This window comes from Lepidochelys kempii, chromosome 22, assembly GCF_965140285.1.
Source record: "Lepidochelys kempii isolate rLepKem1 chromosome 22, rLepKem1.hap1, whole genome shotgun sequence".
NCBI classification, from domain to species: Eukaryota; Metazoa; Chordata; order Testudines; family Cheloniidae; genus Lepidochelys; species Lepidochelys kempii.
In genome coordinates, this window is record NC_136401.1 from 15,316,117 (window position 1) to 15,334,000 (window position 17,884).

The 17,884-nt window shown below is 46.7% G+C and overlaps 2 protein-coding genes across 9 annotated transcripts in view; one reads left to right on the forward strand and one right to left on the reverse strand.

The window, feature by feature from the left end:
• Positions 1-2,950, forward strand: part of LOC140901775 (uncharacterized) — a 259,709-nt gene extending 256,759 nt beyond the window's left edge. For all 6 annotated transcript variants that reach the window (XR_012155965.2, XR_012155966.2, XR_013634900.1 and 3 more), the window contains one exon: positions 920-2,950. Coding sequence is in view for 1 of the 6 variants with exons in the window: in XM_078849897.1 (XP_078706023.1) it covers positions 920-1,026 (107 nt within the window). In the remaining 5 variants the exon portion in view is untranslated. The remainder of the gene's footprint in view (positions 1-919) is intronic.
• Positions 1-17,884, reverse strand: part of SORL1 (sortilin related receptor 1) — a 105,876-nt gene that overhangs the window by 65,185 nt on the left and 22,807 nt on the right. For all 3 annotated transcript variants that reach the window (XM_073321245.2, XM_073321246.2, XM_073321244.2), the window contains exons 5-11: positions 11,736-11,803; positions 9,881-10,061; positions 5,836-5,937; positions 4,312-4,481; positions 3,057-3,249; positions 1,015-1,132; positions 374-447 (exon numbers count right to left, since the gene is read on the reverse strand). In XM_073321245.2, coding sequence (XP_073177346.1) covers positions 374-447; positions 1,015-1,132; positions 3,057-3,249; positions 4,312-4,481; positions 5,836-5,937; positions 9,881-10,061; positions 11,736-11,803 — 906 coding nt within the window. The remainder of the gene's footprint in view (positions 1-373; positions 448-1,014; positions 1,133-3,056; positions 3,250-4,311; positions 4,482-5,835; positions 5,938-9,880; positions 10,062-11,735; positions 11,804-17,884) is intronic.

A 17,884-nucleotide genomic window follows, 5' to 3' on the forward strand; every position in this document is an offset into this window, starting at 1 on the left:
GCCCTTCGCTGGACTCTCTCCAATTTATCCACATCCTTCTTGAAGTGTGGGGCCCAAAACTGGACACAGTACTCCAGATGAGTACTGGATGAGTACAGATGAGTATTCACCAGAATAATAGCACCTGTCAGAGTAAGTAGGACCAGGAAACATCGGTTGGACGCTCAAAGCCCTTTTTAATTCCATTTCTAGGGCTTTCAGCACATTTCAACGAAAGCTACTTGGTTTGTGCTTGAATTAAGGATGTGTCGGTCACCTTTAATACATAACATACTGTATATAATAGTTACAGACTAACATAGCAATGCTCGCCCCACAGAGGTGCCTTCTTGGCCAAACAGCCATGCAGGTTCAACGCAAATGGCATCCTTACCTCTCTCCACCTTGCTCCTGCACTGCTTGAAACGTACACGTTCGTTTTGCTTGCCATATTCTTGCCAACTGAGCCTAAGAGAACGAGAGCGTCATTTTTCTTGATGTTTCTTAAAACAAACGCAGCTCTCTCTGAGCTATTTTTTAACTTGTAATCAAATGAGTTGTTTTTGAGGAGTTGATTTTTCACACTATCAATGAGTTATTTTAAATAAGAAGTTTTAAAAGATGATTACAGGTTTTAAAAGCAAGCTGGAAAACCACATCAAGGTAAGGATGGCCAGATGAAATCAGCTCTGTTTGAAATGTTCAACAGAGCGAGCCTTCCGCAATAGAATAGTAAGTCAGAGATGAGTCCCTGTATGTTTTTTAAAAGCCTTCATTTTGAGAGAGGCAGGCACAGACTACAAAGCGTGTAATGGGTTTCTACCTCCAGCAATAGGGTGGTGAAATTTATATGCAGTAATAATTATATGAGGCGTGCTGAGGACAAAGGATTGCAAAATTCATATTTTAATTGATTTTTTTGTCACAATGTTTTTCACAGATGCAATGGCTCCAACCCACAACGTGCTGAAGGCCTGCAAGTCAACAGGGACTGAAGACAGTACTCACAGGATCAGGCACTTGAGGAAAATATACCTGTGGCAATGATCAGCCCTGGAGCAGATTCTTTGGAGAGAATGGGCATCCTACGCAACTGGAAGTTAAGCAGCTGACTCAGTCGCTGGGCCAGATGAAGAGAGCAGCCTTTTGAAAACTGGAATAGAAAAAACACACTATGCCACTTGCTAGTGTAAAAGGCATTTCATGTGCCATGATCCTATGTGAGCATCTCAAAATGCTTCCCAAACCTTTGTAAATTCAACCTTCCAACACCCTCATAAGGTAGAGAAGAAACCTTGGTCACCTTTCAGCTTGACTAGAGCAAGGTGATATATCTGCACATAAAGCCTTCAGTGTTTAAGAAACTCCAGTTGGTACAGCCCGCTGCAGCGTGTCACCTCAAGGTATCACGAGCACATCACACCGGCCGTCCACTTCCTACACTGAGCTCCCACAGAATATCAAATCAAGTTCATGGTCTTGGTCCTTCAAAGCATGCAGTGGCCTGGGCCCAGGATATCTAAAAGACCCACTAAGGATCCAGTATGAAGACCACCGTGGAAAGTTTTACTCCTCTGGCAAAATGGAAATCTCTTCAGTAAGGGTAATGCTTGTCTATGTACGGAAGAGAGAACTGGCCCAAGACTGTGCAATGAACTCCCCCAGGAATTAACATCACAAACCTCCATGCCTCAATTTCCCCATCTAGAAGAAGAAGAAGAATGCTTCCCTACCTCACAGGGGTGTTGTGAGGATAAATTCACAGGTCTACATGAGGTGCTCAGATACTACAAAGACACCACCATAGAAAAGGCAAAAACCAATAAGATTATATGATGTAAAATCTGCCCAAACTGAACTCTTATGATGAAATTCCTTTTACAGGGGATGTGTTCTGGGTTTTCTCAGTGCCCTGCAAAATGTAACTAAACATATAATTTATTTCTTCTGAATAATAAAAAAAATAAAAGGGGCCTCCACTGTAATCTTTACAACGCCTAGAAAAACCGTGACCTTCAAAACATTAATTAAAAGCTACATTTGGAAGAAAAAAAATCCCAAAGAACACAAGGGAAAAAAACTCCCAGCACTGTAATCAAAAAGCCACTAATAGACACACAGAAAGTGTTCTATTGTCCAGTTTAATCTGCTTCATGTTTAAGAGACTTTCACAATGAGGAGGCCTTTTAAATATGTCATGCTTGTTCAGTGCATCAAGCCACTTCCCCACGCCAGGTTCTTGTGCCTGGCCCCGAACTGGGGGGGCTAGACTTGGCAGTGAAGCCGGCAGGGGAGCAGGGCTTGAGCTCTCCAAAAAGACAGAGTACATCCATCCATACGCGGGATTCACAAAGACAGGTTGCTCCTTAAACCCTCTTACCCCATGCTAAGCGACATCGAGCCCTATATTTTTAGCATCTGTGTGATTTGATATGGAGACAACAGGTGGAATCCTGGCCCTACTGACGTCAATGGAAGTTTTGTCACTGACTTCAACAGGGTCGGGAGTACACCCACAATGTCTTCAAACTGGTACCACCTCAGATCCTTTCAACCGACTCTGTTGTAACAGGCATTTCCTTTCTTTACAATAGACACACAGGAGCTTCATCAACAATCAGGGCTAACATCGGCCTCCTGTAACCAGCCGGCTAGGGACATGAGTGGAAAGACTCTAGCCCCAGTACTGATCCAGTGCTCCAGCATGATGCGGGGCCTGCTGGAGGTGCCATCCTTCTGACCGCAACATCAAACCAAGGTCCTGTCTCACAAGATCCTCAGACACTTTTAGTACTGTAGGGTGCTTAAGCCTGTTTGTAATCTAATTTTGTAACCCTTCCTGTTTGTAATCTAATTTCCTTTAAAATGATCATTCAACCACAGTCTGTACCACGGGGACTGATGACCGGATATTTCATAAAACAGATTACATTTTCATTTTTGTCATCTTTCTTTTCCTTTTCATTCTTGCACTGATCCTTCTAAGGGAGCAAATGGTTAATGACTGACCCAACAGGGGAAACAAGGTTAAAAATGCTCCCTCCCTCCTGCAAACACCAGGTTTTGCTCATTGTTACCTCACAATCTATTTTTTCTCCATAACCCGTATACGCTGGAGCCTGCAGGAATTCCCAGGTTCCACCTTTGTCAAAGGTGATGACAGACCTCATGTTCTCTTCACTGAATGAGCCGTTTATCAGGGTGGCAATGTACACTCCTCTCACACCCTCGACACGGTGGAAGTCTGCAAAAGGCTCGTTGGCAAAATACCTGCAAAGGCACGCACATGTGGGTTGTTTGGTTAACTGCAGTAAGCGCTGGGATTCTGGGGGAGAACGCGCAGGTACGTTCAACATGAGGGACCTCTCTCCTCAGAGAAATAACCAGATCAAACAAAGCATGGAAAGCCAATTTACTGAGCGAGAGTGACTAATTTACCCCTGTCAACTATACTGAGCCCTTTCATCAAATGCTTCTACTGAGTCACCTCAAAGCCCCAGCCTCTCTGTACCTTCCTCATAGTGTAGGTTCTTCAGACTGAGAGAGGGAGTAATGCTCCGCTCACTCACGCTGGTCTTACACCATTAACACAATGCAGTCATAGGCGCCGACGCCATGGGTGCTCCGGGGCTGGAGCACCCACGGGGAAAAATTAATGGGTGCTCTGTACCCACCAGCAGCCAAGCTCCCCTCCCCGCCCCCCCAGTCCCACCTCACCTCCTCCTCCGCCTCCTCCCCTGAGCGCACCAAGTCCCCTCTCCTCCACCTACCTCCCAGTGCTTGCGGCCGGGCCGCGTAGCAAGCCCTGGGAGGGAGCGGGGAGGAGTGGGAACATGGCGCGCTCAGGGGAGGAGGTGGGGCCGGGGTGGGGATTTGGGGAAAGAGCTGGAATAGGTGCAGGGAGGGGGCGAAGTTGGGGTGGGGACTTCGGGGAAGGGGCTGGAATGGAAGCGGGGCTGGGGCAGGAGGGGGCTGGGCAGGGGTGGAGTCGGGGCAGAGGGTGGCGGGGGGGGGGTCGAGCGCCCACCGGTGCGAGTAGAAGTCGGTACCTATCAATGGAGTTACACCTAAGGACCTGGTCTAAACATAGGAGCGGGAGCCCAGAACTCCTGAGATCTAATCCCAGCTCTACTACTAACTTCTTCTGTCATCTTGGATGAACCACTTAACAACTCCACCTCCTCTGTAAAATGGGCATAATGCCTACCTTTTAGGGAGCTGTGACGTTAAATGCTCATTACCTGCTACCCACTATGTTGCATCCTCTCTCATCTTGAGTTCCTCAAGCCACCTAGCCCGGGAGTCCCATCAAGGCAGCCCAGCCCTCCTTACCTGACCAGGGTATCACTGCCCGCCCCTCCAGGGCTATAGTACAGCACGTTTTCTAAAGACAGAGAAAACTTCAGGCCTTCTGCTTCTGAGATGTAGAGGTTGGTGCAGTTGTTACTGTGGCTGACACACACGAACACCTGGTCCTCGGACGCATCCGCAATGTAGTATTCCTTAATCCGGGGGGTGGGAGGGGGTTAATGACATTAATTCACTCAGCCTATCCATCACTTACATAGACACACGCTGGGAGGTTTTCCCACCCTCCATTGTTTGTCGTTTCCCCTTAAATGCTTAAAAATAAATCCTCCTCCCTCCACCAAAAACAGCTTTTCCACTTGGCAAACAAATTTCTCCCCTCTGCTTCTTGCACATGTCATCTCTCTCTCTCGCTCTCTCCCCCTCCACCAAAACCCTCCTCCAAGCACAGTCTGCCCACAAAGTCGCCCAACAAAGATTATTAGAGCGGCACCATTCTTAAAATTCATCCCGCTCACACTGGCTCGCCAAGCCGTATCTCTGTCTGGCCCATTTCTGTTTGGATCTGAACAAGGCTGCCAGCGCCTCAAGCAGGGAACATGCCCCTGTGCATACACCTCAGCAAATACCACAAAGACAGCAGGGCACTTGTCTGTGAGCTCCTGCTTTGGGAAGCGGCAGAATCAGCGGTGCCAGACCATCTCTGGGTTTGAACCCCTGATAGATCCACTGTGCTCCTTCTGCGTGGCAGAGCGTGAAACATTCCAGACCAGACTGTTCTGTCAAAAGCACTGGCCCACACTGAGCAAACACACACACTCAGGAGGCACAATCCTTCCCCCCAGCCCTCCCCTCGAGTGGGACACGTGTATGCCGCACCGTCCTTTTGCAAAGTGCTGCGAGCTCAGCTCGTCCCATCTGCTGCCAGCCAGCTCCACAGGGTGGTGTAGAAGGTGGGGAGGCCATGACACTACTCTCTTCCCTGCCCCCATGGGCTGATTTGTATCCACAACAGTGCTATCAGGGAGCAGTCCCCACACTGGCCCAGATTATTGTGGCAGGCCCTTGCATGAGGGGAGAGAAGGACCTCCCTTCCCCCCCCGCCGACAATGATTTTCTGAGCCACAGCAATGCTATCAGTATTTAGAATCCAGAGGCCATTCCCCTCTAGATGACACTAATTTAAAAATCTATGCCTAAAAAAAATGGTCAGAACTATTTATCTCGGCTCTACCAGGCTCGATCCTGCAAACACGTATGCACGAGTGATTTTACTCTTGACTGTAGCCCCATTTATATCAATAGGCATCATGCGCATGGGTAAAGTTACTCCTGTGTAAACAGCAGGATCATTGTAACACTTTGCTTCCATTCCATTCCAAACATGAGAAGGCCAAACTGTTTTGAACTAAGTATAGAATAAGGCTACTTTTGCTACCCATCTAGCTACTGTAGTTACTAGTTTACAAGTAAAAATGCTATTCGGATCCTAAGGTGCCTTTGGCTGAGGGAGGAATAAGTAGATGCCATAAATCAACTCCATTTTACCTTAACTGGATGTCTGGTTACAAACTGCGCAGCTCGCATTGGCTTGCGGTTGAAGGAAACCCAGAGCTGGACTGAAGTTTGCTGCTGGCTGCCCAATAAATGCTGTGAAGAGGAGGAAAAATGCTAGGAATCTTTTTTTATTCCTAAATTCACAATTCCATAGAGAACAGGTTAAAGACAGATCAGATACAAATTAACAAACTCAACAGTACAAAAGGCAAGCAACTACCTTACCCACTCTCCAAAAAACCACAACACAATTACTTGATGGCAAGTTTGGATGGGATCCTGAGGTACTAGGATACCACAAACATTAAAACAGCTTAACTGTTCCCTGTCATTGTGAAACCTGAAAACTGTATGCCCCCTTATGCCACTACATGAGATATTATTATTGGTAACATGGCAACCTCTCTGCAATTTATTCATCTATTCACCCCATACACTGTCAGTGCTAACTAAGGCGACAGGAGCCTTGGAAATCCCATAGCTTGGCTATATGGCTAGAAAACTAGCTTGAACCTGTTGGGGATTTCTGTCCTTTTGAGAAAGGAGAGTGAGACCCCTTTCAAATGCACAGCATTAAGTCTTTGGATTCTTCATTGTTCTGAGCGCTCTTTCGGAAGTTGGAAACAACCCCACCTCTCAACTGATTAGCCAGGTTGTCAAAGGCTGATGTTTTCCTCCCATAGTTCTTCCAACCAGACTGCATGAAATTAACATGTCTGTTTTTATGTATGCCCTTTGCAGATTAGCCTCAATGCTTTAATGTTGATGTTTACTGTTTTAGGGATGAGTATCACGTTATAAAAATCATGGCCAAAATTTCCATACATGGGATGTCTAAGTTAGGCACCTCAATCTGTACCTGGGCTCCAAAAAAAGTGGCCTAATTTCTGAGTTGCTGAATACCCACAATTCCCACTGAAATCAATAGGAGTCAAGGGTGCTCAGCACGCAGGCAATGAAGGTGCCTGTAACCAGATGTATCAACCCCCCACTGAGCAAACAGAGGCTGACCAATCACTGTGGGCCTAGGAGACCACACCCTTTGCCCCTGCTGCACATGCTCCAGGTGGAGGGGACAGATAAAAGGAGGCAGCCCAGCTCAGTTGGGACTAGTGGAGGAGGAAAAAGGATGTGTGTTGCAGGCTCCTGGAGAGGAACCACTGACTCTTCAGGCTGTTGGGACTATGGAGCTGGATTATGATGCACATGACTAGCCGACCACAAAAGACTGACAGATGCTGAGTCACTGCCAGCCCAGGAGATGCCTGAGATGGGCTTTATGGTAGGAAGTGACCCAGGGAATGTGTTAGGAGTTGATGCTTGAACCCTTAATGGGGAGTTTACTGGCTTCATAGGGCCCTGGGTCAGAACCCAGTGGCCTGGGGGGGCCTGGGTTCCCCTCCCCCAGTATTTACCACTAGGCATGGCTACTGTGGACTCCTGATTTAGACTGATTGCTCACTCTGCCCTGCACAGAAGGTCAGATTCTCCCCTCCCCTCCCCTAAACTGCTTTTATTTGCCTTAGCCAGGAGGCTCAGGGGCTACAGACTGACAGTTTACTCAGTCCTGCAAGGAGTCCTGGGCTCCTTGGTCATGGTTGTTTGTCTCAACAGAGAATCAACTGTGTGATGAGGTGTATCAACCCCACAGTGAGCAAATGAGGCTGGCCCCACTCAAAATGCTGAGCCCCCATTACAATGCCTAAATATGGATTTAGGTGCCTAACTCAATATTGTCCACTCACCCAATTTTATTGCAATTTTCACAATAGTTGTTTGACTTAAAGCCCAAGCTCCAGGAGTCATTGGATTATGTGAGATTCAACTTTTTTTACTAATCCTCATGGTTGCAGAGGAAAACTTGAAAATGTAACCCAAGTGAATCCTAAAGGCTAAAAATCCAGCAGGCAAACCAAATAAAAAATAAATTTTATTACATTGTTAAAAATCTCATGATTTTTTGGGGCCTGACTTGGGAATTTTGAACATTTACGGTTGGCGATGCTGCTAAACTTCATGCTCCCAAGTTGGATATTTAAAAATAGCAAATTTTCTTCTGTTACTCAAAAGTGCTCAGATTGTTATAACTGTATTGCCAAGGGGAACAACGGGCAGAGGGACATCCTGAAAACCTCTCCCCCAAATCTGCAGCACTGGGGACTGATCTCATCCACTTCGACAGCAATAAGGAAGACTGAGCCAATGATTGAGGCACTAGTATGGGGTTCAGGTTCAATTCCCTGCTCTGCCACAGACTCACGGTATGTCCTTGGCAAGTCATTTAGACTCTCCGTGCCTTAGTTTCCCAGCTGTAAAATGGGGATAATAGCACTACCCTCCCTCAGAGGGTCATTGTGAGGAAAAATGCATTAAAGATTATGAGGAGCTTAGATACTAAGGTAATGGGGGCAATATAAGAAAGACATGGGGGACAAAGGCCTGTATCTCACAAAACAAGACAACAGAGTACAAACTTGCAATGTCTGCTTCCTATTTGGGTTAATTTTGCATTAAAAAGCATGCAGCTCCCATTGACAATAAAGCAAGAGAGAATATCTTAACTCTCTCATATGACTCAGGGCCTGATCCCGCTTCGGAATAGGCCCAGTGCCAGCTCAATATATTCAAAAAGTTGAGGGTTTCAGTTTTTGCAGGACTCAACTTTTAGCAATTTAAAGTGTCCTTCAAACCATTCTCTTCAGGCATGCTTTTACCTGTTGAGTATTCACATGGCTACGGGTAAACATTGCTCGTGACTTAATGCTGCAGAAACCACAGAAGCATTAAACATTTTGGGGGAACCACAGAGAAGTGGCTAGGGGCTGGCTTGTTAAAAAGTCGATAATGTTAGGATAAAAACATCATGTGTTTATTCGGAGGGGGGGCGGGCGGAAATAAAGTTTTTCATATCAGATTAGAATAATTTTGAAGTCGGTCAATTTAGTGGCCTTAATCTATTTGACACGTGTCCTTCTAACTAAATTATTGCAGGCATATATCCTCTTTTCCTAGCTCCATTCCACTATCGTCAATTTCTGCTTTCCCTTTACTTATAAGCATCTAGTTCTTTCCTGCCAGAATTCGAGCCCTTTGCAGCCTGACCTAGTTCTGCCTAACTCCCTAAAATCAAATATATAAAAAAACTGCTGTTCCAAGCGGATCTCCTATTAATCCTGCACTGCAAATTGTTAGACGAAGTGTCAGTATTTTTCTTTATCTGGTCATTTTAGACCATGTTTTTCCAACAGAGCCATTTAGCCATTCTTGTTCATGTGTGCTAGGGTAAGATGCCAGATGAACAGCCCTGGAGACTGAACTCCTCTATTTATCCACACAGCATGGTGGTGCTTTTACAGTGGACGCAATAAAACATCTCAAAGTACTCTGATGCAGCAGTAGGCATAGTTTTAGACCTGCTAAATGCTCTAATCATCTCTCTAGACTATTCGTTCAAATGCGTGTCAGCTCTCAGCAGAAGTACTGACTGGCATGTCCAGGGTGCTGTTTGTTAATATGCTGTGGGTTTTTTTAATTTTCACCCCTGGTGTCAGGAGCTGTATTTCTCTTAGAAAGCACAAGGCTAAGCACCAGTCACTAACGGATAATGAAGTCAGCTCACTAACTCCAGCCAATTTTTCCTTCTCAAACTGACCATGACCTTTTTACACAATCTTTAATGCTTTGCCTCAAGGCCTAAAGTATGTTCCCTTACTTTTGTTCTGTCATTAATGGAGCCTGACGAGCTAAGCACTGTCTGTTACTATACTGCATGTTCGGAGCCCAATTCAGTTCCATGAAATCAGAGCCCTTCCACTGACTTCAAAGGGTGTTAGATGGGATTCAAATCATAATACCTAGCTCCTTATATAGTGCTTTTCATCTATAGATCTCAAACTACTTTACAAAGTAGGTCAGTATCACTATTCCTGTGTTTCAGATGGGGAAACCAAGGCAGTGAAGTGACTTGCCCACTGTCACCCAGCAGATCAATGTATTACATCAGCCTACACAGTGATTTTTCTTACATGCTACTTACCACAGTCTTTGTGGCAAACAGATACTTGTCCCTGAGCTGGAAGTCTTCAACCTCTTCCAGAACAATTTCTTTATTTTCCCTGGTTTGAAAGAAATCTGTGCTGCGAATTATAGTTGAGGACCCTGTAGGCTCATGTCGTTCTATGTAAACTGTCTTCAGCTTATCATATGGGTCAATGCCCCTTGTATTTAAAAAAGAAAAAAAAAAGGCAGGTATATTTTTTTTTTGTGCTCACGCCACGATCAAGATAGCACCAGGTATTTATAAGCAAGTCATTTAACAAGAGATGGGCTCAAACATCAAAACTTGGATCAGAATTTTGAACACCCTGAAATTGGATAATGAGATCCAGGGTTTTGGCTCACCTCATAAAGAGAGGTTATTTGCAAAATTTGGATCGAAATTCTGATTTCGATTTTCAAACCACTCACAGAACAGCTGGTCAAAATAAAGGGTGACAACTGCAAAAAAATCTGACATTTCCCCCCCGTTTTTTAATTGATGTTCAAGATACACTGAAAAGACCAAGTAGGCAGCTCAACAGCTGGTGGAAAACCAAGGAAATTGCAATGTTTTATTATCTTTTTCCTTGTTCGTTCTTCATAATCCATCTGAAAGTCCATTTTCTCCCCAACCGCCATACAAGTTATAAGAGGAGTATTTTATTAAAGTTAATAAATAACATTCAACATGTACAGAGAGATGGTTTTGGTTCAGTCCCATGTGCATGTTTCAGAGATTTATCAAGGCAAGTTACTTATCAGTAGAATGTAAAAAAAACCTGCAAGTTAGAAACTGATGGATTCTTGTACTGGACAACAAAAGTAATCACAATGGCAGAGCAATCAATAACTGGAGAGCATGTGCTAATTTTTGTTTAGTACTCTGAAATCTCTTTATAGTGACCACTCAAGGAACAAGCAAAAAATCACCTCCCAATCGGAAATGGGGCCCTTAGTGCAAGTTTCACGGCAAACTGATGGCATGAAATAGATGTAAGTAGTTTTGATCTCCAGGGACTTTCATTAGCTCTATTAAGGCCTGATCATGTGCCATTTATGTCAATAGGAGTTTAAATCTTAAGAGGTCTTTCATTCAAAAGGCTCTCATTGCAGTTAATGATTAGAGTAAAACTGTCCCCTCAGACCCACATAACAGATCTTGATTCTGATATTTTGCTGCAGCTGTTTAACAGTGTACAACAACAATTTAGGACTGGAAGTGAAGGAGAACAGTCTCTACCTGAAACTGCAGAAGGAGTTCAGGGAATAACTGCATGAGTTAGATTTTTTTGGGGGGCAAGACACCCCTACTCTTTAATGAACAGTAAGTTTTAAAAATGGCTTTTAAAAGTGCCTCTTAGTATTATGTCTTGCTGCAGTGCCTAGGGACTCCAGTCCTAGATCAGTATTCCAGGTGCTAGGTGCTGTACAAACATGGAAGAAAAAGATAATCCATGTCCCTTAGCCTCACAGGTCAAAATCAACTGACAGGGCACCCTACTGACCCACCAACACCAGCTATATGCTGGTTTTTCCTTCTCAGACTCTATCCAAATACCAACACAGCTTCATAATCCTTAGCTGTGGGGGCATAATATAGAGAAGCTGGAGAAGCTCAGAGTACTGTTAGCTTTCTTCTGTCATGCTTCTGCCCCATATCCCCATGGTAAACTGCTGTGATCTGATTGCCACTTATTACAGGGTTAACTTTGGGGGTGAACAGAGTTCTGTATCTCAGTACTTGCCAGCATCTTCTATGAGTTCTTGGCAAAGGATGGGGAAGAAATAAGGAGGCCTGGGAGGACATAAAGGGGGGAAAAGGTTCCAAAGTGACTCAAAGATCCAGTACATACCAAGAAAAAGATTTCACGTGTTCCTGAATCATTATCCAGGTCTGCCCAAAATCGTCAGATTGCCAGAGCTGCAATACAAAATGTCAGACACAGGTGGGACTGAGATATTCTAGGCACTAGAGCAGGGATGGGCAAACTACGGCCCGTGGGCTACAACCGGTTCTCCAGCCGGTTTAATCCGGCCCTTGAGTTCCTGCTGGGAGCAGGGCAAGCCCCAGGCCTTGCTCTCCGCACTCCAGCCGAGGAGCGGGGTCTGAGGCCGCTCCGCATGCCAAGGTTCGGAAGCTAATGGGAGCTGCAGGGGAAACATCTGTGAACAGGGCAGCGTGCGGAGCCGCCTGGCCGCACCTCCAGATAGGAGCCGGAGTGGGGACATGTCGCTGCTTCCAGGAGCTGCGTGAGGTAAGCGCCACCTGGCGCCTGCACCCCCGATCCCCTCTTGTGCCCCAACCCCCTCCCTCAGCCCTGATTTCCCCCCCCCCCCCCGTGCCCCAGCCTGGAGCCCCCTCCTGCATGCTGAACTCCTCATTTCTGGACCCACCCCAGAGCCCACACCCCCACCCCAGCCCTGATTCCCCCTTCTGCCCTCCAAACCCCTTGGTCCCAGCCTGGAGCACCCTCCTACACCCCACATCACACCGCCCCAGAGCCCACACCCCCAGCCTGGAGCCCCCTCCTGCACTCTGAACTCCTCATTTCTGGCCCCACCCCAGAGCCCACACCATCAGCCAGAGCCCTGCACCCCAATTTCATGAGCATTCATGGCCCACCATACAATTTCCATACCCAGATGTGGCCCTCAGGCCAAAAAGTTTGCCCATCCCTGCACTAGAGCCTAAATCATTGCCCAGGCTGGATAAAAACTAAAGGGCTAAATTCTGGAAATCTGCTCTGTTGCTCCCCAAATCATACACTACATAAGCAGGGCTGACATGGGGACCTGGATTCTCACTCGAAGCAGCTCCATGTACTACTATTCTACAAGTGAATGCTGCCAGGAGCAACTATTATCTGCTTGTAAATGTGCAGGAGCCAGGTTCAGGTGAATGTGCAGTCCTAAAACCTGGACACATGCAATATTACTGCCTGCAGAGACGTCCTTGCAGGAGGCTAATCAGAATTAGGAATAACTTCTAATGTGAAAGCAATAGCAAGCGTGATGCCTCAGGGGCAGAGCCCGTCTTGCACTGTTTCTATTACAATACCAGCCACCCTGTTGGCACTTAAATCATAATAATTACATTTATTGCTGGTTTGTGCAAGGAACCAGCTAGATTGCAGACCCAATGTTCAGTGTCACAGTTCGATTTCAAAAGGCAGTGATCACCAATAAATCTAGCATGACTTCTAAAGGCAACATTGCCACCCATTAGCAATGTAGTTCAGCACATTCAGAGAGGAGAATTAAGCTCTTTAGCTCAGAATTAAGAGTACAAGGCTGTAACAGTCTGCAGTACAGTGACTCAGGACTGGTTATTGCCCTTTCACTGATCTAGCAGAATGGTGATGTCTGATAGAAGTGATGTGTGAGCATTAGTCTTAGTCCTTTCCATTTCAGAGACACAGCACATTTATTTAATCCTCTAAAATATTACTCTGTGCTTCCATGGCACCTTTCTTCTGCAGATATCCAAAAGCTTTTGCAAACATGAATGTAGACCCTTACAAAGAAGGTAAGTATTATCTGTCTTACAAATAGATAAATTAGACTTCAGTGACATGATCTAACCAATCACACAGTGAGTCAGCTGCAAAACAGGGATGAGAACCCAAAAGTTCTGACTTGGACAACTGATCAAACCGCAAGATCAACCCTGTCTCTGCATTCTCAGCTAGCCTAGTGACAGCAGCTAATAAAAACACAGGGGCCAATTCTGACCCTTATACATCGTTCCAGCTGTGTACGGGGTACACAAATGAATTGCGAAGTCCTGGGGGTGAATTCCCAAGGTGCAGGAGCATGTCAGGCAAAGGAGTAGACAGGCTGAGACTAAGCGCAGGAGTAGGTATTGAGTTCAGCACTGTGCAGGTTGTGAGCACGGGGTAACCCCGAGGAGGCTGCTTTAAGTTAGAGGGGTTTGGGGGCTGCTCTATCCTTTTTGTAGGACTCACTTCACACATTCCAGCAGCAGCCCAGAATCGGGACAACACACACAGGTGGCATAAAGCTTACCTTTCTCCAAACTACGCCTGTGTGCCTTCTGTGCTGGCTGTCTGATGGTGCAGCACAGAATCCAGCCCCCTAGTATGTAACTTAAAGATCGGACTGTAGGGAGCACTAGACTTTCATTTGTGTTTTAGGCGAGGGGGATCTAGCTTTAAAAGGTGTAGGCACAAGTATTTAAAAAGCTTTGGCACCCACCCATTATGGCCCCACCCCCAGCCCAAAAAGAAGCCATTTGTGCCAAAGCAGCAACGTGCGGCGCAAGGCCAACTGCAAACATCTGCAATGCAAACCTTTGCAACGCAAAACCGCCAGCCCATGGTAAATGATCCAAAGGTCATTGCTGACTTTACAGGCAGTGATCTGGCATGAGTTACTAATGATGCAGTCAGTGGATCAGTAGGACTGGGGGGAAGGGGCACAGGGGAGCCTGTCGAAGGCTGATTCTGCCCCCCCCCCCCCAAAAAAAATCCCACCACTTTTATCCTTGCTGCCCAAGGGAAAATGCATTTATCTATTTAAAAGGGAGTATCCTGGCTAAGTAGGGCTGGGACAGTAGTGGATGTTCTGTGTGCTCTACCCTGGGTGAAGAAATCATCTACTAATTATGGCAAGGAGATATCAAAACACAAACCCACATGATAGTGGTATGTGACTTTCCAAGACAAACACTTGGCCACTGCCAACCATAAAGCCTGCAAAACATGCAACAGCCTAGTGTCTGTTAGCCTCCCTGCTTCTTCCCAGGGTAGAGTACAAATAAGGCTTACGTCTTCTTTGAAGTGGGCTCTAGTTCACCTTCTCTCTATGACAGGTCTTAAATTAAGTAAGATTGCTAAAGAATGTGCCTGAGGAATGGACCAGAAAGTCGGAACTCCTGGGTTCACACCCTGGCTTTGTCCCTGATGCGTTGTGTGATCTTGGGTGAGTCTCTTAAGCTCTCGGTGTGCCTCAATTTCCTCATCCAGGATATTTTTACCAGCAGTGTCCGCTGGCCCATACGTGTGCTGTAGCTCTCCTCATGCTCTCAATCAAGGGCATAAAAGGTGATGCAGCCACTTTCCCATTTCTACCGCAGTCCAAACCATTTGCAGCAAAGGGGACAGAGGGCAGGTAGTGGAATACAAATAGGGACAACACATCCCGAAGAACTTCCAGTTCCAGGCAACTAAACGCCATTTCTTCTTTGATGGTCCAGTGTATATTCCACAGGTGGGAGATTAACAAGCAGTAGTCTCACACGGGCTGGGTGCGAGGACACAGAAGTGATAGCTGACTGGAATACTGCTTGCCCCTCGGCTGCATCAGCAGCTGATGACTGGACCAGAGCGTAATGTCTCCTGAAGGTATGCAAAGAGCTTCACGTAGCTGCACTACATATCGCCAGTACAGGTATGTCTCTCAGAGATGCAGTCGAAGCAGCTTACCCTCTGGTGGAATGAGCCCTTCACCCTTCCAGGCGGAGGAATGTGAGCTAATTGGTAACTGAGGGTAATACACCGCAAGATCCATTTGGAAAATCTCTGAGCTTATATAGCTTGACCCCCCCCTCAATTGCTCTGCTATGGGGGGAAAAAAACAGTTTAGGAGCCTTTCTAATTCCTTTGTTCTTTGTAGAGAAAAAGGTCAAAGCCCATCAGACGTCCAGAGAATGCAGCTGTCTCTCCTCTTCCAAGGCATGCCGTTTAGAGAAAAAGACAGGTAAGTGAATGATCTGACTCATATGGAACTTAGAAATTACTTTAGGGATGAATCTGGGGTGTGGGCACAATGAGACTCTTTTTCTTTGTAGCAGGGAGTATGTGGTGGGTCTGCCATGAGTGCCACCAGCTTACTGACTCTTCTGGTGTTAGCTAGCTGAAAAGGAACTGGGAAGGGGGTTTGTACGTAGGATTTACCAGCACCTCTATCAGACAGAAATAATTCATGGTGGCTAATACCCAACTGTCTGTAGTTAGGCCCCTCCAGTTTTTGGCAAATGGGGTAAGGCGACCTCTGAATATCTGAGGAGGGGAATGAAGAGGCATCAATAAAGGGAGTGGGTCTTGACAATCCCCTCAGAAGAAACTTCGTTGGGGGTCAGAGTTTGATGTGGCGGTGGATGTTGCAGAGGCTGGGTTCCTGTGTCTATAAACACGTCTCTTGTATGGTGGTTGCTGAGGACATTGATTTAACGCACAAGGCTGAGGAGGTGCCCTACACCCCATCAATGGTGTTTTCTTTTGAGAGCAGGGGTATAAGTGTCCAGCAAGTGAAACTTTGTCCTTGAGTCTTTAAGGGAGTGGAAAGACTCATCTGCCTTCTCGTGGAACAGGCTGGTTATACCAAGGGCAGATTCTGGATGGTACTCTGCACCTCTAGGGAAAACTGAGGACTGCAACCATGAGTCTCTCTCCTCATAACAGCACAGACATCATCCTAGACACAGTATCTGCTGCATCCGCTGCGGCCTGGAGGGAACGGTGGAGGCCAATCTGCCCTCATCCACTGAGGCCTGGAAGTAGACTCTATCCTCTTCAGGGAGCTTGTCCTTAAATTCATAAGCTTGGTATAATTGGTGAAATCCTGTTTGGCCAAAAGGGCCTGATAATTCAATAAACTGAACTGGGGGGAGGTGGAAGAGCAGACCTGACTTCCTAGGAAGTCAAGTCACATCTCTTATCAGAGGGAGTAGTCTTTGGGTGTTGTTGCTTGGACCGCTCTGCAGCCACCTGCACCACCAAAGAGTTCAGTGGTGGTTGAGAGAACAAAAACTCTTCCCTCCACCCCCATGGCATATGCTCTTGTCCCTCTTGGGAGCAGAAGCAGAACAAGCAGAAGTGTGACCAACTGTCTTTGCTGGTCCATGATGGCCTCATTGACGTAGAGGGCCACTTGACTGGGACCACAAGACTGAAGAATGTCTAGTAAACTCTGCTGAGGTTCCTGGACTTCCTCAAGCAAAATCTGTTGCTCTGCCATAAGCCTGTGCATGAGCTCTTGATATTGCTTGAAGTCATCCAGTAGAGATGGAGAAGATGGAGTTACTGCCTCACTGGGAAAGACTACGAGTTTGCTCACAAAACTGTCAGATCTGGCTCACCTTCTTCCTCCAAATACTCAAACAGGGCTGGTTGTGGATGGCCAGGCAACAGCAAATAGGACTCGTGAACCACTCCTGGGTGACTAATGTAGGGCTCCCCTGGTCCCCAATATAGCCAGCAGAATGGATCAATCGGCAGAGGAGGACCCCATGGCATAGGGGACCACCTGTCTCTTGGACAATCATGTCTGGTCAGAGGCTGGAACCCTGATCTTGCACTCCTGTCCCGTTCAGCTCTGTCTGATGCTGCAGAGACTCCTGCAGGGCCTGTGACTCATCCCAAGAGAAAGCTGGATCCCGTACCTCCAGTGGAACCGACGTTATCGATGGCCGCGCCTCAAAGGTGGGAGGAAAGAGTCTCTTCCTGTGTCAGGAAGAGATGGTCCGGATAGAGATGAATGAGGACAGGGAAGAGCAAAGATGTCTTCTGGGTAGACGTAGATCTCAGGCTGCCCTAGAGTAAGAGGAGTGGCCACTGGTGGCACCATAGGAGCCAGAGATTCCCTGGTCACCACAGCAGTCGGCTCCCTTCAGGGCTGTGTTACTAGTAACACACCAACTCCAGAAGTGGGTCGGAGCACCAGAGCTGTTTGTTTCAAGTCTTCGCCACCAGAGTCGATACTGGAACTGCCGGAGGCATACCCTTGTGCACCTCCTTCTCTTGCCTAGATTTACTCGGGCCGAAATTCTTGGCGCTTGTACATGCCAGCTCTCCTGACTTTGATAGGGTTGGAGAGGGATCCTTTCTCTTCAGGGCAGCTTTAGACAAGGATGGCTTGTCCTTACACCTATGAGTGCCCCTTACACTCATGTGAAACCTTCTCCTTCGGCTTAACAGCCTTAGCCTCCATTCCCCAGCTCGTGCTCGGAGAGCCGCTGCCTGTTTATTGAGACTGATTTACA